At 34.0% G+C, this 27369-nt stretch overlaps 1 protein-coding gene and 2 non-coding genes across 3 annotated transcripts; all 3 read left to right on the top strand.

Annotated features, from left to right (window-relative positions):
* The first annotated feature begins 1415 nt into the window (after positions 1-1415).
* Positions 1416-1487, top strand: TRNAE-UUC (transfer RNA glutamic acid (anticodon UUC)). Its single transcript has one exon. It is a non-coding gene; the product is annotated as a tRNA-Glu (tRNA).
* Positions 1488-1662: 175 nt separating this feature from the next.
* Positions 1663-1735, top strand: TRNAF-GAA (transfer RNA phenylalanine (anticodon GAA)). Its single transcript has one exon. It is a non-coding gene; the product is annotated as a tRNA-Phe (tRNA).
* Positions 1736-16259: 14524 nt separating this feature from the next.
* On the top strand, positions 16260-22692 carry LOC137918873 (lysozyme-like). The gene is made up of 4 exons (XM_068761800.1): positions 16260-16341; positions 19721-19900; positions 21360-21433; positions 22494-22692. Exons 1-4 carry the CDS (start codon positions 16269-16271, stop codon positions 22638-22640), a joined length of 474 nt encoding a protein of 157 aa, XP_068617901.1. The 5' UTR covers positions 16260-16268; the 3' UTR covers positions 22641-22692.
* Positions 22693-27369: the final 4677 nt, after the last annotated feature.

Below are 27369 nucleotides of genomic sequence, written 5' to 3'. Positions count from 1 at the left end.
AAATAATATTAATTAATTACAATATTTTTTTGAAGATAAACAATTTGTTTGGATTAAAATCTATATCACGCACGATATATAGAGTATGACACCATCGAGAAGTGACGGTGTCGGCAATACAAAGCGATTGTTTATGTTTTACATATACTGCCCAATGAATAGATCTCGTTTATACAAATACACAAAGTATGTAACATAAAAATTATTAAATAGTTTAGATTTACATCGTTTAATTTTACAAATCATCTAATACAGGTTTTAATACCTGTATCCCGATATTTCAAATTCCAAATACCGTTACTCAGATCTTAGTTCTGTATTGTAAGCCCTAAATGTGTGTTTAGTTATAAAACTACAAAATAGTATCTAGTAATTCATTTTGTGCATTGCTCTACTTAACATTTTGTAAAAATCTTACACCTCTATAATTATTATTGTATTTACTTTTCTATTTATTAACACTTTCTTGTACACTTTAGACAATAAAAAGAGGAAAAAACAATTCATATGGTACAAGACAGTCTTATCACTTGAGGCGATCTCTACCAGACAACCTTTGGATGGAGATGAGAGACATGAAAGAGAGGGCAGTCCAGGGTATACGTACATACAAATACATACAATACTAAACACAAATACATAAAAAATATTTGTGTGTGTGTAAGGTAAAACCAAAATACGCATAATTAAGAGATACTACATAATATTCTATTTTGGAGACGAAGGAAGTGCTTGTTTTATTTTAAAACAAAAGTGTTAAACTCCTTTCCACTCCATTTTTTTTAATTCTCCTCCTCGAATTGCCCTCTGTTGGGAAACTCCGGTCTACACGGTTTGCAATAAAACCTTTTCGATAAAATTAAATAGAAAAGACTATAAAAAAGAACACGTGAAATATTGTAGGAAATATGAAGAAATAAAAAGCTATCGACACAGCTATACATTTAGCGAAGTCAAGAACGATTAAATAAAATTTTATTAACATTACAATGCCTGGAGACGAAGACAACACTATCAAAGTGTGCTACCTTCTATGAAAACATTTAGACCATAGCAGCCCTTGGGAAACAATGGGTGTTAAACATTTTCTGGAATCCATTGAACGCGTAACTAGCCCATAAATAGATGAATCAATTTAAACAGGTCTTAGGTGTTTATTATTTATTCTCGCTTCTGATATTCGCATTATGTATATCGCGCTAAAAATAGCTTACTTTTCTGTGGACATGTTATATATTTTGGTATACGTAGGAAGTAGATATCTACATTTTAATTTCTATAATTTTTAAGTTAAATGACAGATCTGTGAGTGTTTTACGTTCTTGAAAGATTTGCATTAACTATGCGAGTTGTTGTATCTATTATAGCACTATCTATCCTATAAAGTGATTTTTAATTATAGTAACATTTGCATCTCCCGTATGGTCTAGTGGCTAGGATACCTGGCTTTCACCCAGGAGGCTCGGGTTCGATTCCCGGTACGGGAATATAATTTTTATACTATTTTTACTATTAACATATAATACATATACATATATACAAATATTTATTCAGAAACACATTTATATAGAAGAATATTTTTATAGAAAAGACATTTCCTTTTTATTACATATTTTTAATCCACATAACATATGTAATTACTTTTTGTAAATATTTACACAAGCCGAAATAGCTCAGTTGGGAGAGCGTTAGACTGAAGATCTAAAGGTCCCTGGTTCGATCCCGGGTTTCGGCAAACATTAATTTTTGTCGTAATTTAAAATTTTCTTACTTATTACAAATACGATTAAATTTTACATAACAATCCGATTACAACTATAATAACCACACTGTTTAATTTACTTACGTTTACAATACTGATTGATATACTCGGGAAGCATCTGTATGCTTTTTAAAATTGATTTTATCCAATTTAAAAAACGACATCCAAATTATTGCGTAAATAAGATATACCTTCTTTTGTTTCCAAATCATGAATCAGGTCTTTAAGAAGGACTGATCCTTCTCAACCGCAACTGAAGACTTGGACGTCGAAGGAAGTTATGAACTCTGAGTAAGAAAAGAACTTAATATATAGCTACTTCCGCTATGTAGCAGTAGTCGTGCAATAAAGTGCACCGCCCGCCAGCCCGCTGATAAATACGCATGCGACAAACAATGCCAATTACATAACTACCACCGTTAAATCACTCAACACCTGTTTCACCCCTCCACGGGGCATCCTCAAGAGTAATGTTACACCGATTAGTGCCAAACACCGAGTCACTCTGACTCCCCAACACAGCATTGTTAGTAGAGTCGTCGAAATCCGCCGAACATCAAGGCCCCATAGCGCAGCATTATAATGATAGGGCTCCAGCATTATTCCATATCGTCGAGGCAATAGGCCAACTATTAATAACAGTCACCAAAAGAGTATCCTTTTAACGTAGCCGAGCCTATTACAACACCTTCGTTGCCCAAGCATCTGAAGGACTCCCATGTAGGATTATCCGTCCAGCAAAAAAAGGACAGACATTAAAAGAACCAAGATCACCGACGAGAATCGAAGAATTGCTATTGTAAAGTTGCAGTGGGCGACGCCCATCGCTCGTGCAATCGATGGTTGTTAGGACGGAAAGGTTCTTGAATGGAAACCACCAGCCGGTAGATGTGGTGTGGTTGGACTCCCCTCTAGGTGGACCGGCGATACAGTCAAGGTCGCAGAAGTCGCTGGATACAGGCAGCGCAAGGCCGATCATCGTGATGATCTTTTGGGGAAGCCTAGGTCTTGCAGTGGGCGTCCATTGGCTAAAAAAACAAGAAGAAGAAAATAAGGAACGTTATAGCATTACTTACTGATGGAGTCACTTACTGTCCGTAAAAGGAATATTTACTGATGGTGACGAACACTATCATCATCATCATAGCCGTAAGATATCTATTGCTTAACATAGGCCTTCTCTTCAGATTTCAAATAAGATCGGCTGCAAGTGGCCTAAATCCAGTAGTCTCCAATGATCTTTACATGGTTATCTTCAGAAATTCCTTCATGGTAGCCCTTCAGCTGCTTTGGCAACAAAGGTGTTAGAGGTATATGGAACGAACGGCGGCATCGACGACGCAGAAGTTCTTCCTGGACACCGTCAAAGCCTACGGCGCGTTACACAGTATAGAGGTTGACGCGGTCTTGACCCAGCTCTCCACGGAGGATTCTCTGGGTATTTTCATAGGTTTAAGCTCAAAGAAGATTCCTCGTACTTCAGTAAACCGGGCGTCGACCAGACCGTGATCCACCTGATAACAAACTGTCCTCCATTCAGAGGGCTTCGACTCGACACCGAATGCCGGCTGGGGAAAAGGATTGAGGAGGCAACTATCGCCTTCATTATGACAGACAAGAAAAGAAGAGAATTCTCAGATTCTGCAGGAAGATAATTAACGACGCTATCAACAGAAAAAAGAAAACAAAACAGTCTATGTATATGTATATATAAATACATGTATACAAAACAGTATGTAGATTTGTGTGTGTGTGTATATATATATATATATATATATATATATATATATATATATAAAACTAGAAAAAAGGAAAAATAGAAAAATTAAATGAAAAATCTGTGATATCGCAAATTGCAAAAAGACCTAACTGCAGTGATTGAGGATGGTTGAAAGGTAATTAGAGTGGAAGAGAAAAAGAGAACGAATTATGAAATGAAACAGTAGCAAGATAGTGTTCTTGTAAGTATATGGGGGTGGGCCATCACCAGCATTGAACTTGTACGTTACGGAACTATGGTCTGAACTGTGCTTCGGCAAAAAGTCATCCAATTTCACATCAAATTCGAACAAATTTTAAAAAAAGAAAGGAGAGAGCAGGACGGTAAAGCTTATCTTCGTGCAATTGAATGACGCAAATGGTCATTTACACCAAATCAAGTCCGCCTAACGGCAACCCATTCCGAAACAGAGATAAACGCCCGCCAAAATTCATTTCTACCCTTCATATGCGCTAATGGTTCCAATCTCGACGTTTTGTCGTGTGCAAACTGTGCCACATGATCATTAATATAACAGATTATTTATCTGGAGATTTTATCGAAACCTTTGAGAATCGTTTGAATTTTCTACCTAAGGTAGTAGACACATACATAGAGAAATTATGGTATCTTTTTACATGTATGCATACTTAAACAATATTGTATGCAAGCATATGTTTTAAAAGATTTTTAAAACAATATTTTTGCTAAACAATTGATCTGTGTTGTAAAGAATAATGTAAATTTATATTAAATAGATTTTTTACGTCATTCAGTTATCCTTTTTTGCTTTTAATAAACATCTTTATCTTTAATAAACATAATTATCAATGTCTAGGACACCATTATACCTTGGAGGAAACGGTATTGTTTTCTCCTTTCATTCAAACCTTATCATGGATGGACAGATACTTTATTTACATAGTTTTTTTTTATTTAGAAAAAATCAAAGACTTCAAGTTAAAAAAAAAACTAAAGTCTTCTTCTTCTTCCTTTTTCCCTTTATTTGGGGTCGGGTCGCCTTATCAATTTGCGCCAGGCCACTCTATCCTGGGTTGTCTCTGCATCAAGTTGAAGGGTTTCCAGTTCCTTTCTGATATTAGACCACCACGTAGCTTTTGGACGCCTTCTCCCTCTTGGGAATTCTGGGAGGCTTAAGGCAGTTTTTACCACGTGGTCGTCTGGTTTTCGTTGAATGTGGCCATACCATCGCAATCTATTTTCCTGTAATTGGCTGGGGATCGGAGCTACCTTAAACGAACCTCTGATATATTCGTTCCGTAAAAAAATTAAAGTAAAATAAAAAAGTTTATAGTGTACTAATTTTTTTTAAAGACGAAGATCTCTGACATGATGATGATATACACCAAGACGTGGCCCTTTACGATAAGAAGGCTCAGTGATCAATTGACATCGAATGAGAAATAAAGAGATCCGTAGAAGAACTAAATTCACTGTCGTAATTCGAAGAATTTCTCATCTGAAATGGGAATAGGCGGGGCACTTTGCTCATTACCGGCTCTACTAAATGGACCCACGACATAGTAAGGATGACGGGAGATAGTTGGATGCGAGCAGCAGAACATTCAACATTGTGACGATATTTGAAGGAAACATATGCCTAACAGTGAGCTATGGGTTCATACACTCCTACATAATTATTATATTTTAATATAATATTTCTACAGCTCAAACGTATCCATAATATATAACTAATTACATAGTAATATACATATAGTACATAGTTTTATAACATACTAGATGCCTTATCAACATACAGTATCGACTTTCCTCATCCTATTCAATAATAACTTAATATTAAATATACTTGCGATAGAAGCAAAAGCCTGTACCACATAGACGAAATATATAAAAAATATACTATGTTACACATTAGATTAGTCATACGTAATATATGTCGCAATTCGATTTTCGATAGGAATAATTAGATAAGATATATAGGGGTATATACACAGTACATATGTCAACAAAAAGATATAAAGCTCTTTCAACTATTTTCAAACATTCTGTATAAAGAGATCGCTCTAAAATGTACTCCATTAATTTATTTTCTCTATTGTAATACGAGAGGTTAATAGCTTCTGGCAAAAAAATCTGCAAGGACAGATGGTAAACAATATTTATTTTTGTCTGTAGTATTAGAATGCTTAAAATGTTTTTTATTACTAAATTATTATAGCGTTATGAATTATTTCTAAAATATTGATTTATGTATACTTTAATTGAGAGTAAATACGCTAGATTATTAATTTATTTACTTTATTGGAGATAAACAGTAACCAAAGGCTGTAAGAAAGTAACTTAGAAACTTAGAAATATAAAATTAGTTACAATTGTTACCTTATAACTATCTCACTAAGAACATTTAATGATTTAAAGTCAAACAATGACAAAACAAAGAAAAACATTACTAAACAGGGAACAGAATCAGAGACACAGAATCAGAACAGAAAACCGATCCAGCGCATTCTGCAGATCACACCGCAATAATTACGAGTCAAAGCAAGCCGTCACGTTCCAATGAGGTTTAAATTGTATTGTCTTTAAAAAGATACGAGAGAGCAAGGGAATATATCAATATCACTAATATATGAATTATGGAGGTCACACATCCTGTATAAGGGTGCACGTTTACCGATATTTGTCTTGGCCGTTTATAAAAATAGAGAGATCAAGAGCGCGTTCTTGCTGCAGGAATTCGAAAGTTTACCTCGGACAATAGTTCTGAACAGTTAACATTGCTACCACAAATATTTTTAAGTGTAGTGGCGTCCAATAAAGAACGTCGATATATTACATATAAACCACTTTAAAGATTTTACACCTATAATCAAACACCCTGTAGAATAAATTTTAAGTTATATCCTTTATGGGCTTAAATATTGCAAAAGATAAAAGGAAATTGTTATATCATTCATTTATTCCTATGTACACAAGACGTTCACAGTACATCGCCATACCGAGCGGTCTTGAGCCTCGAACTGCCTTCACTTCATCACTCGTCATCACATCAATCGTCACGCCTTCGCTTTCCTTGAGGGTTCCATTCTAAGGCTTGCCTCTGTATGTAATCAGGGCACCTTTGGAGCGTGCGTCCTATCCAGTTCCACTTGCGGTGTTTGATCTGCAGGTCGATCGGCATCACCGCTGCTTTTCCAAACATCAACGTTGGAGACTTTCTCAGGCCAGTATATACCGAGAATACGCCGAAGACAGTTGTTAACGAAGACTTGGAGCTGACGCGTGATGTCTTTGATGACCTTCCACCGTTATATCCAGGATCTAAATATCCGTTAAACATATAACATCCACGCTTTACCTAACTTTGAACAATTCTCCTTAATTTATACTTATCGCATCGCTTTATCGTAATCTGTACAACGCCTCAAATGTTTTTTTACTAACCTGAATCGTACCCGAATAGTTTTTGCTGCATTTTTGTTATTTATAGCAAGTCAAGGTCAAATTATAGCACGTTTAATGCCAAAATTAAAGGTCAAACATGTTTAGTTTAACACGAATTGAAGGCTTTTTTTACTTAAATGTCTATTTATGCCTTTGAATTGAAGGCTTTTTTTACTTAAATGTCTATTTATGGACCTATTTTAAAAATATTATACATCTCCAACGCAAGTCGTCGCCTCAGAGCATAGACACGGATTGCACGGCATAGATCTCCCCCAGAGATATCTATGGGGGTATCTATAGAATCGCCACGCTTGGCAGGCGGGTAGGCGATCACAGTGTAGTATTATGGTACGCTAAACGCCCTGCTGCCTAATCCAACGAAATTAATGTACAAAATGTGAGTTATATAAGAGTGTACATAATAGGACCTTACGATCGCAAGTTACAATCTTCTAGCATTAAGCTATAAGTACTTAACTTGAGAGGGTTAATCTACTTATCAGCCGTAGAAAATACAGTGGATTGAAGTCAAGAAAGAAGTGTCACAACGTTGTTGCGCAAACCACACCCCTTGACCAATTAAATCAAAGTAAATTAGAAAGCTGAATATAGATGATGTAAACATTTCACAACATATGAAAGTATCTTTTGAAAATTTTAAAAATGGAACAAGTCTATAGGATCATCTGCCAAAATGAAATTAAATTTCATCGCCGAAATTAACCAACGCTCAGAGTTTGGTTATGGGTGTGAAAACTTTAAAAGCAGTTTAACGATATTTCTTAGTGTAACATCACTACATTATTTCTTTTTTCTGCAACCATAGATTTATTTATAGTTTACATACTTTAATTAACTTCAAATAAACAATAAAATCGCCTATTTAAAAATTTTACATCTATAATCACCGTCATCAATAATTTAAAAAAAATGTTATATTATTTATTGCGCTAGGCTATCTGTTGTCTCCACTCAAGAACCTCAAGGTCCCAGAGGCCATATGTTGCTATGAGGCCTGCCTACTAAACCTTCATATCTAATGGATTCAGGCGTTATTTTGCGGAAGTCCATCCTAAGTAAGAAAAGGACCAATATACTTCCGCCATGCAGCACAGAGTCACTCTGTGTTTAGCACTACTCGGTGTAACATTACTCCTGATATGCCCCGTGGAGGGGTGAAACACGTGTTGAGTGATTTGACGGTGGCAGTTGTGTAATTCACATTGTTTGCCGCATGCGCATTTATCAGCAGGCTGGCGGGCGATGCACTTTATTGCACGACTACTGCTGCTTTGGCGAAAGTAGCTATATATCGGTCCTTTTCTTACTTTAGCTTACAACTTGACAATCAACAGTTCTCAAGTGGCATCTTCGAACTGGTAGACGCAGCGTGGGTAGGTCCCCACTACTACTGGACTGCTGTAAACGGGCAGCGCAGGACCGGTCAGCGTGGTGATATTTGGGAGACGCGTACTTCTTGCAGTGAGAGTTGATCTGCTAAAAAGAAGAAGAAGTAGAATATAATATTCTGCAACTATATAAATTTTTCCACTTATTTCTACTAAATTCACGACCCCTAACCAATAGATCAACAGTTTAATGTTACAATAAATTTAAAAAGTTCCAGTGAATATTTTAATGGAGGCTATAAATCTAACAGAAAGCTTTTGCCTTTGAAGCTTCGATGTTCCCGGGTCTCATTACATGGTCTGATATAACGATAATCCCTTAATAAACGCAATTCCACCCCATAAAGATCTCGGGGTTGACCAAGGAATTTAGATTTATCGCGTTGGCTCGCGACTTTAAGGTCGTTATTGAAATAGTTTATGGGTTCTTTGGGAACTGTTAACAACTAAACTTGGTAACGGTTTTCGAGTCTCGTGCCCCGTGCTGTAAATATATCTTATTTAACTTACATCTTTACAATAATAATCTTTAACATTAGTTAAAGGTATGCATAAGTTTTTCGTCTTTTTCAAAAGATTCGATATAAATTTTTATATTTTTTTAAAAGTATCAATGAACTGAAACTTGCGATTGTAAGTCGCGGAATTTAATTAATAGGATACAATTATATAATTAACACTTTATACATAAATTATACAGGTCTTCCAGAGGATTGATAGCAGCGTTTGCGTACCATAATAACACTGCCATCGCCAAACGTGGCGATTATGGTAAATCTCCCATACATATCTTTGGAGAGGCGTATACCTTGCGGTGGGCATCTATAAAATAAAAAGAACACATGGTATTCATAACAATAATGCTTTATTACTGACCCATGATCCATAATACAAAATTAAATTTAAAATAATTTAACAGAAAGGATATTGAATCCTTTTGATAGTCGAGCACCCACCACCAAAGTCGATAGGTTGTTAGAAAAACAATGGATTTCTTTCACATGGAAACAAAGATATTGCTTTAAGTGTATGAACTCCCACCTATAGATTCAGAAGTACTGCAATGGGGTTTGAAACCAACTGAAGAAAGCTTCAGTCCAGTGCAGATGTGTAGAAAGATTAACAAAATAATGTTTATAATACACATACAATATTATAGCAATACTAGCTGATCCCGCAAACGTTGTTTTGCAAAAAAAAATTGATATTTTAATTTACAAATAAAAAATAAGGGTTGATCGTATAGGGGTGAAAATTTATGGTTGTATGTATTCTTGTATGCTGTATCATAAAAAATAAAAACAAAAAATTTTGTTAATAAAATAAAAAAAAAATTTAAGTGTGAACAACCTTTATCACTTAGGGGTATAGAAAATAGATAGTAGCCGATTCTCAGACCTACTGAATATGCATATTAAATTTGGTAAAAATCAGTCAAGCCGTTTCAGAGGAGTTCAAGTTCGAACACCGTGACACGAGAATTTTATATATTAGATGTAATGTTTACAAAAGCATTAGGCCATCTTTTGTATACCTTTATATATTATATAATTTATTTTGTATATATATATATATATATATATATATATATATATATACATGTTTAATATATATTTAAATTATTTGACAAGCTCTGAAAATTAGTACCCATTGGTACGCCTTCGATATCAACTAATTAGTTTTTATTGATTTAATAAACCTTATCGTCATTTTCAATTAACGCTTAATTACATTTGTAATATAACATTATTATTTGCTAAACTCAATCACTTTAGATTTTGTAATTACAACTTCATCTACAGTTCCGAAACGTTTTATTCGAGAAAATCATTAAACATTATAACGATTGTATGAAATAAATGTTCATACATTTTGAGCGAATGACTTTTATATATTTACTTAATTTTTAATTAATAACTAAATTTATATTTTGAAACAACTTTAAGTTTAAACGTTGCACTATAGTTTTTTATTGAGTTATGTCTTTTATTTCATTTGCTACTATTTGTAAATATTGAAACATAGTTTGGTTCCATATTTGCGCAGCTTATATTTTATAAAGATTGTTTGAAGAGCGTAAATGCAGTCCGTTCCATTTGGTCCTATTGTAAATCTATGGAGTAGCCCTATGTCCTACATAAATTTGAAATTATGATAATGATATTCATTTGTTGTGAATTAAACATCTTTTTATCGTTCCGATCTATTCCATTCTTTTCTATTTCTAAAATCATCACTATCATCTTTTCAATTATAGAACTTCCAAATACTGGAAACAGGCCTCTCGTATACGTTACCAATAGGACTCTGGTATGAAGCGACCAAAGTCCTGCCTCCTCTACTTCAACAAGTTCATTTGTCTACCTTATAGGCGGATGTGTAATGCGAAGGAGATACGTGATCTTCACTCTAGAAACTTCTAAATATAAACAACTAATTGCATAAACTACAATCATTTATTAATTAAAACGCATGTGTATCAAATATACATTATAATAGTTTTTTTAACAACAGTTTTAATACACTACACTTCCTTCCAACAATACGATAATTAGCTTAATGTTTATTTATATAGATCTACTTATATAAAATGTTCAACATAAAACCTGATTTATGCATACACATACAATCTCGACCCATTCGTCGCCACGGTAGATCGAAGTTCACACGTGTGAGTGAAATAAATAAATTGAACAATCAAAATTAAAGTTTGATACTGCAACTATTGTGCATCAAGTGCCTATGTGAATTCCATCTGTGACAATACTAAGTGAATATAAAAGGAATTTTGTAAGTAATTTTTTATCTTAATACTAAGCAAAGAGAATTAAATATACAGGATGTTACATTATTATTTCCAAAACATTGCTACATATATTTTAATATGATATATATATATAAATTATTTTTCTAGGGACTTCATTTAGCAATAGTTTTTCATTGTTGTTATTTCATTTCGTTCTCATCTCTCGTCCTTCAAAATTTATATTGCTGCATCACCTTTCATTCATCACATTTTCTTTTATTCTCTTCCGTTCATTCAAAGTCCCTACACGCATCACCTCTCTTACTACGCTTTATTTTACATTACCTCTTCGTACTATATATATATATATATATATATATATAGCGTTATTTATTACAATATTTCTGAAATCACTGATATTTGGATGGGATGTCCCATCTTTACAGCTGATGAACGATCACTGTAAGATATAGGCCTTCCCAGATCGCCACGATGACAGCGCTGCGCCTGCGCTGCCGCGTCCAGCGATTTCTCGCAACATTAACTATGTCTTCAATCCGTCAAGTGGGGGGGAGACTATCCACTAGGTAAACCATGCATTAAGTAACAGCAAATGAGCCATACATTTACCCCTTTGAAGCCTTATAACAATCTCCATCTAGAAACTTCTCGAGGTTTATTTCAGAAGAAATATTTATTTATTCTTCGGCTATATGCTCAATAACAGTTCCATATATGTTCTTGAATAAGCTAATTTTAATAAAAATGAAAACACAAATATTCATCTTGCTTCGTGTACCTGACTACTGAAAATTGTGATACTCTTTGATAAGTTTGTCGCGTATTTTAGACTTTATTCAGAACTTTTGAGCATATTGTTAACCTAACAAGGCTGTTACAATTTCATCTAACTCAGAGCTAAAAAACTTTTTCCCTAATCTATAGTTAGTTAAAACTAAATACGCCTCCTATAGCGCGTCGGTGTGTTCGCCGTGGTTCCCGCAGACGCTCGCCTCTCTCTTTTGTTTCTTGTTCCGGAGGTGTTCTTGGTGTCTTCTTTTAAGTTGACCTTCTCGCTTAGACGTATCGACTCATATGTAAGTGACTTGTTAAGGTGACTTTCCTGGCTTTTTTGGGAGGCATCTTTTCGATTTTTGCTCCGTTTCGGTAATCAGTGCATCTTGGTTCGATAATGCGGGCTTTCCAACTCTCTTTTATGGTAGAGTTTCTGCAGTTGGTCGCTTGAGCCACCAGTTGGTTCAGGTTATGTACGGCCTCTTCGAAGTACCTCCTTCGCGCCTCTCCGAAGTGTTATGTTACTTCATCTGTGCCAGACTTTGCATGTGTGTATTTATTTGGCTGCTATAATATCGAGCATGGGTTGAACCATGGGACAAAACAAAAGGTATCATACCTTAATAACTATCATATTCCTCAAGATACGGCGACATTACTTTACTACTTCGATAGAAATTTTAGGATATCTCTCGAAGTTAGTATCAGCCTATAGACTCCCACTTCAAGGTCTAGTCCTCCCTCAAAGATATCTGTGGGGAGATATACCATAATCACCACGGTTGGCAAACGGGTTGACAATCGCAGTATGGTATTATGGTACGCAGTTGACGCTGCTGCCCATCCTCAGGAATCTTGTTTGGAAGCAGTAGCATTCCTATATAATTAATACACTCATTGTTAAAGATATAAGATTGTATCTCGTGAATCGAACCTTGGACCTAGGATCACAAGTTTTAGTCATTTTACCGACTTTTTACCGACGTTTTACCACCAAAATAAAGCCGGGGATTTTTTTCATTTTTTTATAAGATTATTATCTACTTTGAATGTTTTATATTAATTAGTTCTATATTTCACGCGCGGAATTCTTAAATAGAAATTTAACGATAGCTTTCGATTTTACGTACGTAATCTATATACAGGACGATAGGTTTAACACGTAAAGCCTTATGGATTGTTGAATATATTCGCCCTTGATATGGTATATCATATCAAAAAATAAACATTTTAAAAATAATCGATAAAATATTGGTGAATTAGTAGAAAAGAATAGTTTTAAAAATTCATATCACTATATATAAAAAAGAATTATTGTTTACTATTTGCCAATGCAGACTTGTATTGCCAGAAGTAACTGGCCTGTAAGGTTCCAATAGAAGAAATATATATTTCAGAGGGATCACATATAGTGATTGGAAATAGGTGCAAGAGCTTTGAAGATTTTTACTGACAAATGAACTATATATTCACAACTGTATATATATATATATATATATATATATATATATATATATATATATCACAAACCAAAGACTGTTGTCTTTATGTTAAAAAGTCAGAGGAATCATTTATGAATGTAATCATCATTAAATAAAATATTACAAATACACAAAAATACGTAATTTTAAATTATAATTCTTGTACCATACACATGATATAATGATTCTATTTATATTACGTCTTTTTATCAACATATTCATTTCAAAAATACATAGCTTAAATATATACGATGCCATTGAAATTTTCGGACATCAAAAATTTTATTAATTTTTGGATACTTAATGCCTTGTTGGATACTTCTGCCAACCTTCTGAACCGGCCGTCGCCATTATTAATGAGCTTTTATTTTTAATTTTTATTTATTTATGAAGTCTATTGTAACTTAATATTCGAAGGCTTGGGACGAGTATTTAGTCTGTGGTTAGTATAAGAAAATAAAAGCCTTTCGACTGCTTTCTCTGTATTTTTTATCGTAAGAATTTTTCTCATGCTTTAAAATAAGCAGAGTTGGTCAAACCGTTGTCCAATTTTGTGTGCAGCAACACGGTTTCCTTTTTATTTACTTGCATGTTATCAAGGAGCGGCTTATAGAATTTAGATTCTTCTCTAATATCAACGACGTTCTCTTGTTTCTTGAAAAGTAGGCAGTAAAGAGTAATAAAAACTATTTTTTACATTTATTTTTCTTACTTTTATTCTGTATTAAAGGCACATTGACTTTTACATATTTCGCCTATCTTTCGGTTAATTAACAAATATGGGATATACTAGAATAACTGCTTTTATTTTGCGACAAACCTTTTGTAATACATTTTCCAATTTTTTCGAAATAGTTTGGTATATAAATATTAATATAGATATACATAAAATTTTCATCTACGCACTGCCTCATTTATCTCTCTAACATATAGATAAAGTATTAATATTTTCGACGTGTCAAATCATATGCCGGGAATATGTGAAAACGTTACATTTGAAACGTACTAAAAATACAAAATATCATAAAAGCTTGTCTGCGGTATTTTACATTTTTATTTTTTAACTCAAAAAAGACCTTGTACTCGACGGTTAAATAAAAAAAATGTAGTTTTTGGGATTGTACAAGAATTTATTTGTTTATTCAAGTAAAAGATAAATAATAATTTCACAATGTAATAACACGCGAAATTACACAAACAAAACTATAACAAGAAAAAAAAGCTATATTTCATTTTGTACCATTTTAAAACATATACATATATACAGAAGCATATATACAAACTTACGAACAAAGCGATTGTAGCTATAATGTTATTTAGTACAATTATAGCATCGCGTAGTTGTGTATATTTGTGTAAATAAAACCTTAAATATCAAGGCGATAATAATATAAACGGATTAAAAAAAAATCGAACTGACTACATTTAGTACAACAGGTTTAATATAACAACAACATTCTTTTAATACGATCTTTAAAAAACGAATGCATTTTTAACCTACACCCGAGCACGGGTCGTTTGTTGGCTTAAATAAATGTTTTATTTACAAACCATTTCATTCTTTTTATATTTAAATTATAAAAGTGAAAAATTAAAAAAACAGTGTCGATATTTAATTTTATCCGGTACATCTGCACCTAACATTTCGAAACATAATCTGAAAAAAAAATCCATGAACAATTTCATAGTTTTAAAACATTAATAGAAATAGTTAAATACATAACAATAGTACAACAATGAGTAATTAATTATATCGAATATCTGAAGATATGGCGGTGATTTTCTCAACACCGGAATATTTTTAAGCACTGGAACGTATAGCAATAAAAACGTGTGTATATATATATATATTAGGAAGACCGGAAAGTAGCGTCTAGTATAAGGAACATGTATACATGATGATTGATTATAAAAATAGAAGCTTGTAATAAGTGAATGTATAAATTTTGTTATTATCAAAAAATAATAAGTATGAAAAAGACCAATATTTAGCCACTTCAGAGACAACTCTGTGTTTGGCACTAATCGGTGTAACATAATCCCTGAAGATGCCCCGTGGAGGGGTGAAACACGTGTTGAATGATTTGACAGTGGCAGTTGTGTAATTCGCATTGTTTGGAGCATACGCATTTATCAGCGGGCTGGCGGGCGGTGCACTTTGTTGCACGACTACTGCTGCATTGGCGGAGGTAGCCATATATTGGTCCTTTTCTTACGATTGGATGTTATTCTGTAATTAATATTGACTATTAGAATAACGTTTGCCCAATGCCGCATAGAATTCTCATATGTTACCGCAAACTGATACGCGGTTCGTCACGCATATACACGTCTGCCTTTCTAAATAACTGTAAATAAATAGTGCATATTAAGCAATGGTACTCCCGCGGTAAAAACAGGTTTGACATCGTAGGTCCCAGGATCGTTTCTTGGGATACAATTTTATATCATTCACACTTTATATATTAATAACATAGGATTACCACTGCATTTGCGGAAGTGGCTAAATATTGGTCTTTTTCATATTAAGGATGGACTTCCGCAAGGTAACGCCTCATTCTATTAAATAAAAAAATAATAAATAACGTTATTACGAGTAAGAATAGTAAGAAAAAGCGTTTTAAAAATTCGAATACTATATGTTAAAATTAATTGCTATTTACTGTCTGTTCCTTCAGACTTTATATATGAAGTTTTTAACGTGACGGAATGTAAAAAATATTTTTTTAATATTACATATTTTAGTGTGATTACTTTATACACGTGATTCAAAATATTAACTAATTATCTTTGTACATATAACCAATCATTCTGTATGTTTCGAAAGCCTTTTACTTACTGACTTACTTACTTTATACAATTGTTCCAGGTTCGAAAAGAAACAAAAATGAAGAAAATAATTAAAGTCTTACACGTTTTAATATTAGCATGTGTCGTGTTCTGGTCAAATGAATCTGCAGGTATGAAAAAAATCTTTTTTATAATAGTACGTTCGTTGGCGTTTCAACTTATAAACCTCCTCTACACACACTCTACATATGCCTATATGCCTCCCCCAAAGACATTTATGGGGGAGATATAATCGACACGCTTGGCATGCTGGTAAGTGATCATAGTGTTGTATTATGGTATGCAGAGGACACTGCTATCTATCTTTCTGGATACTTTTTCTTTATTAATTCTAATTTGTAACGCTAGTGGTTTTTTCTTCAATTTTTTTTTCGCTTTTACTAAACGCAGACAGTTGGGAGAGGGTTGCCGCTAATTTGATACGGATCTTTCTTCTCCCAGCTGCGAGGCATGACAGCCTTTTATGTTTACAATTTTTCTTGTACAATTTTCTCTTGTGAATACAGCTAAAATTTATACATATTAACAATACAATTTGGAAGTTTTACTCAATTATATATTAGTCGGTACATTACTTTATTTCAAGTCGCTGCTCAAGCGCTACAGACAGTTAAATGCCTTGAGGTTTAGGACAATGTGCCGGGCAAACTCATCAAAAGATTCTGCTGTTGATTTTTTCTTGAGAAGGTCCGGTAAGTTGAACGGAGGCATATTACGGTTTTCGCATAGAGTCACATGGTTACGTCTTTTGGATTCGAATCTGGAACAGTGTCTGAGTAAGTGGTGAAAAGTATATACTGTGCAGCCGTTACATGGGCAAGTATTGTTGTCGATTATTAATGCACAAAGTATTAATTATATAAGATTGTATCCGGGAAACCGAACCTGCGATCTACAATCGCTAGTCTCAGTGCTCTACCGCTAAGCTACCACTATGTATAATAGTCATTCAAATGATGTCAGTTTGAGGACATTTACAGTTTTAAGTGGTCAAATATGGTAGATAACTTAAAGCTAATCTCCTAACTTAACCACACAGGCTGTTCGATTATAGAATGCGTTAACTATGAATATAAGACGTACTAAGCTACTATCTATTTGACCAATAATTATTTATCATTTTATTCATTTTTTTTACTCCCTCTATTTCTTTTTTCTTTCCGATGCAAGTGCGATCTAACTTAGTTTGATGTTATGCTTAGTCTGTATGTACACATTAACTATCTGTTTTCATACTATGGTTGTCTGAAATAAATTGACCGCCGCATTGTACTTTTTTCTTTGCTATAATGTAGCTATGTTTATATTTTCTAGCTATGTACAATAAAGAATATTAAATTAAAAATATAACAAGCTTTCATTTATTTTCATATAAAAACTTATTTCGCTCATTTTTAAATAACCAGTTTATTTTTTATCTGTAACACAATCATGAATGTCTATATAATTATTGTTACAACACATTAAATAAACACCAAACTTGCAAATTATATTATGTATGCACTCTGAACGCATTAATACAAACTCACGTCAATGCAATCAACGAACATAAGATTGAAATAAAAACTCGTTATCAAAGAAAACAAGTAATAGCAGCTTTGTTAATAATCACGACTTCATATCTATTTTTTAATAATTAACATATTTCTCACCTTGAACTGTATACTATATATCAAAATGTATCTATTGTATACGCTATAAATAATCTACACAGGATGATTAAAAATACATTTAAAATATATAAAAGGGAGAATGTATAGCTCATTCGAAATCAATTGTTTCATGGTAAACCCTATCCAAAAAATCAATGGTTTCAGATATAATAAATAACGAAATTATAACATAGTACAAAAAATCAATTTCGTACCATTTATTACATATTAAAATTAATCATTGTTTATTATCTATATTATCAGACAGCATTGTCAGAAGTTATTGTTATGAAGATAGATAAATTTATAATAATTAAAAAATAGGTTTAAAATCTGTAAAACTTGTTACTGACAAATAAGCTAAACATTCACCTCTTTAAAGATATTACACCTATAACCAATCATCCTGTATACAACATACGTAATACTCTGGTATAAAAACAGCTTAATTCTGCGGGCACAAGCATCGCCGCGTGAATAACATATATGTATATAAGCTCACAAAATAACCTAGCCCGTTGAAATTTCAAACAAGTTATAAGATCAGTTGAAGTTTGCGTACAACTTTTCGAATTTCCGAACACGCAGAACCGCTGTATCGATCGACTTAACACGTATCCTTGTGTATATAAAACAGAAGTTCTTAAACTGCGGGTCGCAATTTAAAGGTATCCTATAAAAATAATAGGCGCTAATAGGGACTTCATATACTTTTAGTACTAATATTTATATATTACTTAACTGTCAACACAAATCAGTTGTTTATTTAATAATTTGTTAATAATATTAAGTTCTATGAATCGCGTTCGAGTTGAAAGACATGAAGGATAGGGCAGTTTATGGAGTACGTACATACAAATACACTCATATACTACGTAAATATATTTTAGGTATTACATAAATACGAATAATAAAGAGATACTACACAATATCCTATTTTAAAGGCGAAGTACAACATTGCAGAATGATCAGACCACATCAAATCAAAAATAAATTGAACAAAGAACGAAGAGAAAAGTGATTGTAATATCTTTTGATGCGAAAAAAAATATTAAACAAAATTATTCTAATATTTTCAATGCGACTCTGAATCGAAAAGGTTTAGAACCCCCGGCGAAAAGTTACACGTGAACACGACTTATGAATAAGCGTGTGAAAACTTACTTATTGTAACTGACATGAATAAGTTAACCCAATTTTTTTAACGATAAAAACTCACTTAATCTCTTGACGGTGAAGACGTTATTTGGACACTGTCGAAAACTATAATTCTATACAAGATTATTATGTGACGGTCATTTAATAACTTCATAAAAAAGCATAACTGAAATTACTGTAAACTCATCTCAGATTAAGGCGAGTAGTACCTCAGTTAACTTAATTTAAAGTGACGTCATCATAGAGTAACTTATTTTCATACTAGCTATGGAATAATGCACCTAAGAAGTAGACAAGATATTCTCTATACTAAGTGCAATTAAACTACGGTATTTGTAGTAAATGGTAACTTAGCGGTAAGGACTGAGAATTGTTCAATCTTATGTAATAAATTTGTGTATTAATTATACAAGATTGCCAATGCTCGCAAACAAATTTCCTGAAGATGGACAGCAGCGTCCTCTGTGTACAATAATACCACAGTGCGACCTCCAACCCGTCAAGCGTGACAAATATGGTATATACCTCCTTAGATATCCTTTGGGGGATGCTTTTGGCATTGCAAGGGGCGTTTACCGACTGACATATGTCAAAAAAAAATATAAAGTTTATTCAGAAATTCAATTGGGACTTAAATTATGGACCTCTAAACTATATTTTGTAAAAATTTACCTTCCAGGTCTCTTCATTTCGAACCTGTCGGAAACCTGCTACAGGTGCTTATGCCACGTATCCACCAAGTGTGACACATCTCACGGCTGCACCGCCGGCTACTGTGGACCGTTCAACATATCCCGGGTGTACTGGATCGATGCCGGACGGGTCACCCTTCCAGACGACGATCCAGACAGGAATCACTGTTTGTAAATTCTTATTTATTTATTTATTTATTATTGTACAGTGTGAAACAACTACCTATAAGATGGACAGGCGACATTGTTAAAGTCATCGGAAGATACTGGATGTAGTCTTATTGAGGATGAAAGAAAGGTAAACAAAGCAAAAGGGAAAGAAAGCAGAATTGTGGCATAAAAGAATAGAATGAAAGTTTATGTGAAGTATGAAAGTAGAGAATGAAAATAAAAAATAATTATGTGAATAAATAAAATTGCCCATAAAGTCCCTGTCCCACCAAAGATAGGGGTACGAGAGGCCCCCAATAGCGGGGGCCATAAAAAAAATCAGTCTTATTGCGAAGGACAGTTCAACAGTGGACGTCTCGACTTAGTCTAAGTTGATAGTACAACATCTGTGTGTGTGTGAATTGTTTGTTATCTCAGCCCATTGACGCCCACAACAAGACTTCGGCTTCCCTCTCATATATGGGAGGATATACCATAATCGCCAGTCTTGGTAGGCGGGTTGGCGATGACAGTGTGATATTATGGTACGCAGAAAACGCTGTTGCCTAGCCTCTAAAAACTAGTGAGCAGTGGCAATCCTATATAGTGAATGCACAAAGTGTTAAATATAAGATTGTTTCACGCGAATCGAAAGATCTACGCAAGATAAGGACCAATATTTAGCCACTTCCGCACATGCAGTGGTAGTCATGTAATAAAATACACCGCCCGCCAGCCCGCTGATAAATGCGTATGCGGCAAACAATGCGAATCACACAACCGCCACCGCCAAATAACTCAACACGTGTTTCACCCCTCCACGGGGCATCTTCAGGAGTTATGTTACACCGATTAGTGGCAAACACAGAGTGCATGCGGAAGTGGCTAAATATTGGTCCTTATCTTGCTTAGGATGGACTTCCGCGAGGTAACGCCTGATACCATTAATTACGAAAGATCTACGATCTCAAGTCTCCGTCCTTACTTCTGGGCTACAACTGCTTGAAAAATTAGTGCTTAACTACAATAATAATGTTTTAACAGAACCTATGAACAGTTTTACAAAATTTAATTCATAATTATTTAATATAAAACAATCTATGGTATTAGGATGCCATCAGTCTGTAAGACAGATATATAAAAAGGAAGTCTTATGCTCTTGAGATAAATGAGAAGTTAAATTTATTATCGTCAGAATCTACAAAGATTTAGAAGCGCTGCTATGGCGGAGTCTTGGTGCAACCGCGCTGTAGACAAAGAAGACAGTCTTTGTTAATATTGTGAAAAGTTGTTGGATGTAGGCAGCTTATAGCCGGTCCTATTTTAAATCCATGAGGATGACCTAGGTCTTGCCTGCAGTGCTTGTGCTGAAATTATTATTCGCTCTGTCGACCTTAGACAGACGATATGATGAATGTCGTTCGTAGACGCTTGATGCAAGCCGCTTTAAAAAATTAAATACTTTTTACCTTACAGCATGGGAAGACTGCGCAAGGAGCTATCATTGCGCTAAGAGAATAATTGAAGGGTACTTACAAAAATTTGGAAAGGTGAGCAATAGTACCTAGTCTTGCAATAAATTTTGTTACTAGCTGTTAACATATATTTACAAAAAAAAACATTAATTTAATTTAGAACTTTAGCTTGTACGATAAAAAATGACTTTTTTCTCGCTATCATTGTAGTTTTTTTTTTAATTATTTGTTTTTTAAAATGGAATGAAACATTAAAGAGAATAGGATTGCAGTAATTGCACCGTACTAAGTAGGTAAGGAGTCAGACGACATTTTTGATACATTGAAAAAGCTAGGGATTAGCCGTATGTTTGTATATCGTACCATTCAAAGGTACACTGAAACCATGTCTGTTGATACCGTGAGTGATCAGGCCGACCGCGGTCTATTTGAACAAACCAGGCCGTTAATCCGGAAAATCCGGAATTCCTCATCAGAAAAATTCCATCAAACATTATACCAGAGAAATTTTAATCCCACCGAGGACATTTTCTCGGATCATCAAACAAGACTTAGGTCTAGGAGCTTAGCAAAGATTAACACAGGACATGTCTTAAATCAGTCACTAAAACAAAAGAAAGTCGAAAGATCAAAACAACTGTTACTTCGAAACGCGGAAGAAAAACACAGAAAAATTCTCTTCGCGAATGAAAAAAATTTTACGATATAGGAGCACTTAAACAAAATCGATCATTTTGTTTAAGTAAAGCTCTAGCCCAGCCTAAGCCCAGCTCTAAAGAAGCTTCCGAGGTAGTGGCCAAAGTTCAGCATGGCCTTCATCCAGCATACGTCATCGTTTGGTGGTGTCTCTCCTACCAATGGGTTACAAAACTCCGTTCTTTAGCTTCCGAGGTTCATGTATGGTGAGCTTCCTTCAACCTGTCACTGTACCGGAGCCTTGGCTAATGAGAACTTGTTGACTTGAGGTGTGAGTTAGGTACAGAGTCTTGTGTAAAGACTCTCACTCAGGAAGTGCACCTCACATATATTTATATCTTTACATATATAATTACTGTTTCATAAGCTCTTGTAGGCTATCATTTTTCACTGTATACGCTGAAGAACTCTAAATAAATTATTTAATTGTTGTTCACAGGACTGCAATAGCGATGGAGTCACCGATTGTTATGACTACATGATGGTAAACGGTAACGGTGGGTACGGATGCACCGCGCCTCTGAACCGGTCCGTCAATGGTAGGAAATGGTTGAGACGATACGAAGATTGCAACCTACAGTCGTAAAACTCGAAGAACTCTACCAATATCTCCCTACTATTAGTTTTAAGAAATAAAAATTTACAAAATAAATATTATATATTTTAATATATTACCTCTATTATACTTTCTACAGGTTGATAATAAATGTAACAGCTTTATAAGGGTCAATTTATAGATCATTTGCTGTCAAAAAATGTATGGTACACGCTATACAATAATCAATAGTTTCAGAAATAATAAATAACGAAAGGAGACTATAGTTAAATAAAAAATGGTCGAAATATATGATAGACGGATTAAACCTGTAGAATGTACTGTCAGAAGTAATTGGCCTATAGCATTTCCATAAAAAATATATAACTTATTTCAGAATGCTCGTTTTATACATGTTGATCAGAAAAAGGTATAAAAGCGCTAAAGATTTTTCCTTAGGAATTAGCTATACTCGTATATTCACATCTTCACCCTTAATAATCTAGAGTTTCAATTTTGATACCAATCTTTTAAACCGAATGTTCACATTACTATTAGTTTTTTTTATGGTTGGCTGTATGAATTTTACTGTTGTATAATATTCTTTCCAACGAAATTTAAAAAAAAATTAGTTTTCCCTTCATCTAGACCCCCAAGCAAACACAGTAATATTAAAATAAATCACTTTCGTAAATCAGGCTATTAGGATTAAAACTTATACACCTATATCCAATCATCTTGTACACTGCTATAATTTTATAACTAATTTGCATATTTACGAAAAAAAAATAATTGTCAACTTTTTAAATTAAAACTTTAATTATTTCTCTTCTATCAAAAGAAAGAGATGTTTCTGAAGAATCAAAGTCACAAAGTTGTAGATAACAAAAATTAAATTCTATTTGCAACAAAATAAAATAAAAGTGGTAAAATTTTAAATTTAATAGTAAATAATTTTAATTTTAAAAATTACTTTTTCATCTATTACTGAAAAGTAGCAATAAACTAACTAAAACAAATGAAATCAAGCTACCTACATTATTTGTTAAAGAGTTTCAGATAAGTTATTAAGTTACAAGTTACTTGGCACAGGTCTTAATTGGACTAAAGTAAGCAGTTGCCAAATATTATAAATCTCATGATAAAACATATTTAATGCGTCGGTGAATAACCTTGGTTTGTTAAAACTTTAAATTGGTAAAGCTCATTCCAAAGCAAACAGCTTTAAAGATTTTGCACCTATTTCCAATCAACCTGTATAAAGTGATCACCGTAAAATAAGTTATATTTTCTATTGTAATGCGATAGGCCAATAACTCCACGCAGTACAAAATCTGCATGGATAGACGGTAAACAATAATTTATTTGGATATCTAATCCGAATTTTGCAGTTTAATTTTTTTGTTATATTATCATTAAGCTATTTATTATTTATCATTATTAAACATTATTTAATGGAATCAGGCGTTACCTTGCGGAAATCCATCCTAAGTAAGAAAAGGACCAATATTTAGCCACTTCCGCACATGCAGTGGTAGTCGTGCAACAAATGCACCGCACGCCAGCCCGCTGATAAATGCGTATGCGGCAAACAATGCGAATCACACAACCGCCGCCGCCAAATCACTCAACACGTGTTTTCACCCCTCTACGGGGCATCTTCAAGAATTATGTTACACCGCATTAAACCGCATAAAACATTATTTTTTGACAGGATTTACCTATTATTGTAGTCCATCGGTAATGGACTGACTTTCCATCGTATGTCGCGGGTATAATTGCCGGAATGCAGTCTTATAAATGCACGCTCCCTAACCGCGAACAACGTGGACGAACCGAGGCTAGATCCAGATCCATCCTTGGCTCGCCTGTGGTCCACGCTGCCATCCTAAGCCGCATACACAACATAAACACTACACAGCTCTACTCGGGTAGAGCGGTTTACTACGTGCGAACGTCATCGTACAACTGGAATGCGTCTGTCCAGCTTGTTTTAGTTTTAAGTTCATAGACCCTTTCGCTACGAGAACTCAGTTCCGATGAAGCTATAAAAGCTCCCAGGCTAACAGTATCAACATCAACGGAAACCAAGCAGTCTTATAAATGTCCATTGTGCATCAATTGTGTAGAATTGTCACAGCTTACAAACAGGTTTCCAAGGCATGGGGAGTAGTATCCTCTGCGCATCATCCAAAACACCACAGTACAGTGTAGCATTTACTTTGGCTAATATACTCTCTTAAAATAGTTTATTTATTTATTTACTTTATTGGAGATAAACAGCATCAAAAGGCAGTAAGAAAGTACAAACTCAGAAACTTCGAAATATAAAATTAGTTACAATTGTTACCTTATAACTATCTCACTAAGAACATTTATTGATTTAAAGTCAAACAATGACAAAACAAAGAAAAACATTACCAAACAGGGATCAAAGATCCAGCGCATTCTGCATATCACACCGCAATAATTACGTCACAGCAAGCCGTCATGTTTCAATGAGGTTTAAATTGTATTGTGTGTATTCAATAATTTCGAACGAAATTGTCTTTTAAAAGATACGAGAATATATCAAGACCACTAATATATGAATTGTGGAGGTCACACATTCTGTATAAGGGTGCACGTTTACCGATATTTGTCTTAGCCGTTAATAAAAAGAAGAGAGATCTAGATCGCATTCTTGCTGCAGGTATTCGAAAGTTTATCTCGGACAACAGTTTCGAACTGTTAACATGGCCACCACAAATATTTTTAAGTGTAATGGTGTCCATTAGAGAACGTCGATCCTTCAATGATAACATTCGGTATCTGTTTAAAAAAAATCATAAGAATCCCGGGGGCAATGCATTCGGTAATAGAATAAAGGTAAGGTAAGGTAAGAATACATAGGAATTTTTTTTTACTCTTTCAATTTTATTTTCGTAGACTGCATACAGTGGATTCCAAACGGGGGATAGATACTCTAAGTGAGATCTTACTAGGGATTGATAAAGAAAGATGAATGTGTCTGCGCTTAAAGGATTTTGTTATACGTGTAACAAAACCCAGCATACGGTAAGATTTATTAATAACTTCGTCAATGTGTCTGGCGAGAGTAACTTTTGAGTCCAGATACAACCCCAAATCCCGTATGTTGTTATTAAAAGTGAAATAGTGACCCCCTATGTGAAAATCAGCTTGTATTACATTAACCTTTCTGGTCTGGCTGGTGGTGCCGGTCTGGTGTGAAAATCAGGGAGGAATCAATAGCCTCCCTGATAAGAGAAAAAAAACCAAAGAAGAGTTCCTCCTACTCTGTAGAAAAATAATAAGTATAGTAATAGATAGAAATAAAAGCTAATAAAAATGTAAACAACAAAATTCAAAAAAAAATAATGTAAAACCAAGTGATATTGTAATAATCCTATATAGAAATAAAATAATAAAAATGTAAGAGTAACGAGGGATGTATGAAAGGCGTTACAGAGCGAAAGGGAAAGACAGAAGAATTGTGGCAAGAATGAAAAGAACGAAAGATCATACGATGTATGAAAGACGATAATGAAAATAAAAAAATATGTGAAAAAATTAAATAATGTTGAATAGTCCCTGTCCCACACAAGATTGGGGGTACGAGAGGCTCCCAATAGCGGGGGCTATTAACCTAATACTATGCTTAATAAACTAATACTATAATACCTTTCTGGTATAAGTTATGTGTTTACATTTATTATAAGCTAGGAATAATTTATTAGTTTTACAGTATGCATCCAGTCTGTCTAAATCATCCTGTATTAAATTTAAGTCATTCAAACAGGTGACCTCGGAGTATAACTCAAGGTCATCCGCATATAATAGAAATTTTCAATTGATAAAACAAGACGATATATCATTAATAAATAAAATGAATAGTAAGGGACCAATTATTGATTTAAGTTCTATGTTTTACCACAAGGCTAATACATCAGCAGATAGACGCCCTCTGCAAGACGTAGTCCTCTTTCAAAATCGACATGTTTACCTGTCTTGCGCTGTTCGCATTCAAACTTATCGCAACTTTATCTAACATACTGTCGTTGCACGATCGATGTATACCGCTCACTGCAACCTCAGACGAACATTTCTTCGAGGTACGACTGATTTTCTTACTCCGCTAATTTTTATAATAACATATACACAAGTAATCAACTGTCTCAATCATTGAACACGATCAAAAATCCTTGTCATAAACGAAGCCATGACATTTATAATACTTGAAATATTTTAGTGAAAGTGTCGATTATATTGCGTGATTCAAGTCATGGAAAAATTGTTCCCGTTCGTAGTGCATACGTCACTGTGACGGAGTCAGATTAGACGATCGCTCACGTCGGGGGAGAAGCGCTCTTCCCTTGGGAACAAGGAGTTGAAATTCAAACTTATGTGGGCTAGTATACACGACCAATTATTATTGTTAAAGATATATATATACCTTAAAAATACGTTGTCAACCTACAAGACTACATTTACAAAATAGTTAATTACAAAAATTGTAAATTTATATATTAATGATAGAAGACAGGCAGTCTTCTATCCATTAAAAATCACATATTAAAAATATATTCCTGTCTAGTCTAGACATAGACTCTCTTTCTTTGTAGATTTTTTTTATGGCCTCGCTATTGGGGGTCTCTCGTACCCCTAACTTTTTGGGATTAGGGACTTTATTGTTCAATAATTTTTTTTTCATTCTTTTCTTTATTTGTCACTCTCTTTCACGCGTCACAATATCTTTCATTCTTTACTTTTGTCCTTCACA

The sequence above is a fragment of the Battus philenor genome, unplaced genomic scaffold (genome assembly GCF_028537555.1).
Source record: "Battus philenor isolate CCGP_79_NKW_IND1 unplaced genomic scaffold, ilBatPhil1.0.hap1 SCAF_15, whole genome shotgun sequence".
Taxonomy (NCBI): Eukaryota; Metazoa; Arthropoda; class Insecta; order Lepidoptera; family Papilionidae; genus Battus; species Battus philenor.
This window is presented reverse-complemented; position numbering and strand designations above follow the sequence as displayed.

What these genes read in the sequence shown, in the direction of transcription:
- LOC137918873 (XM_068761800.1), top strand. Translation starts at nt 16,269, where the DNA reads ATGAAGAAAATAATTAAAGTCTTACACGTTTTAATATTAGCATGTGTC. An exon ending in CTGGTCAAATGAATCTGCAG is followed by an intron (nt 16,342 to 19,720) that starts GTATGAAAAAAA and finishes TTTACCTTCCAG; the next exon opens with GTCTCTTCATTTCGAACCTG. An exon ending in ACTTACAAAAATTTGGAAAG is followed by an intron (nt 21,434 to 22,493) that starts GTGAGCAATAGT and finishes TGTTGTTCACAG; the next exon opens with GACTGCAATAGCGATGGAGT.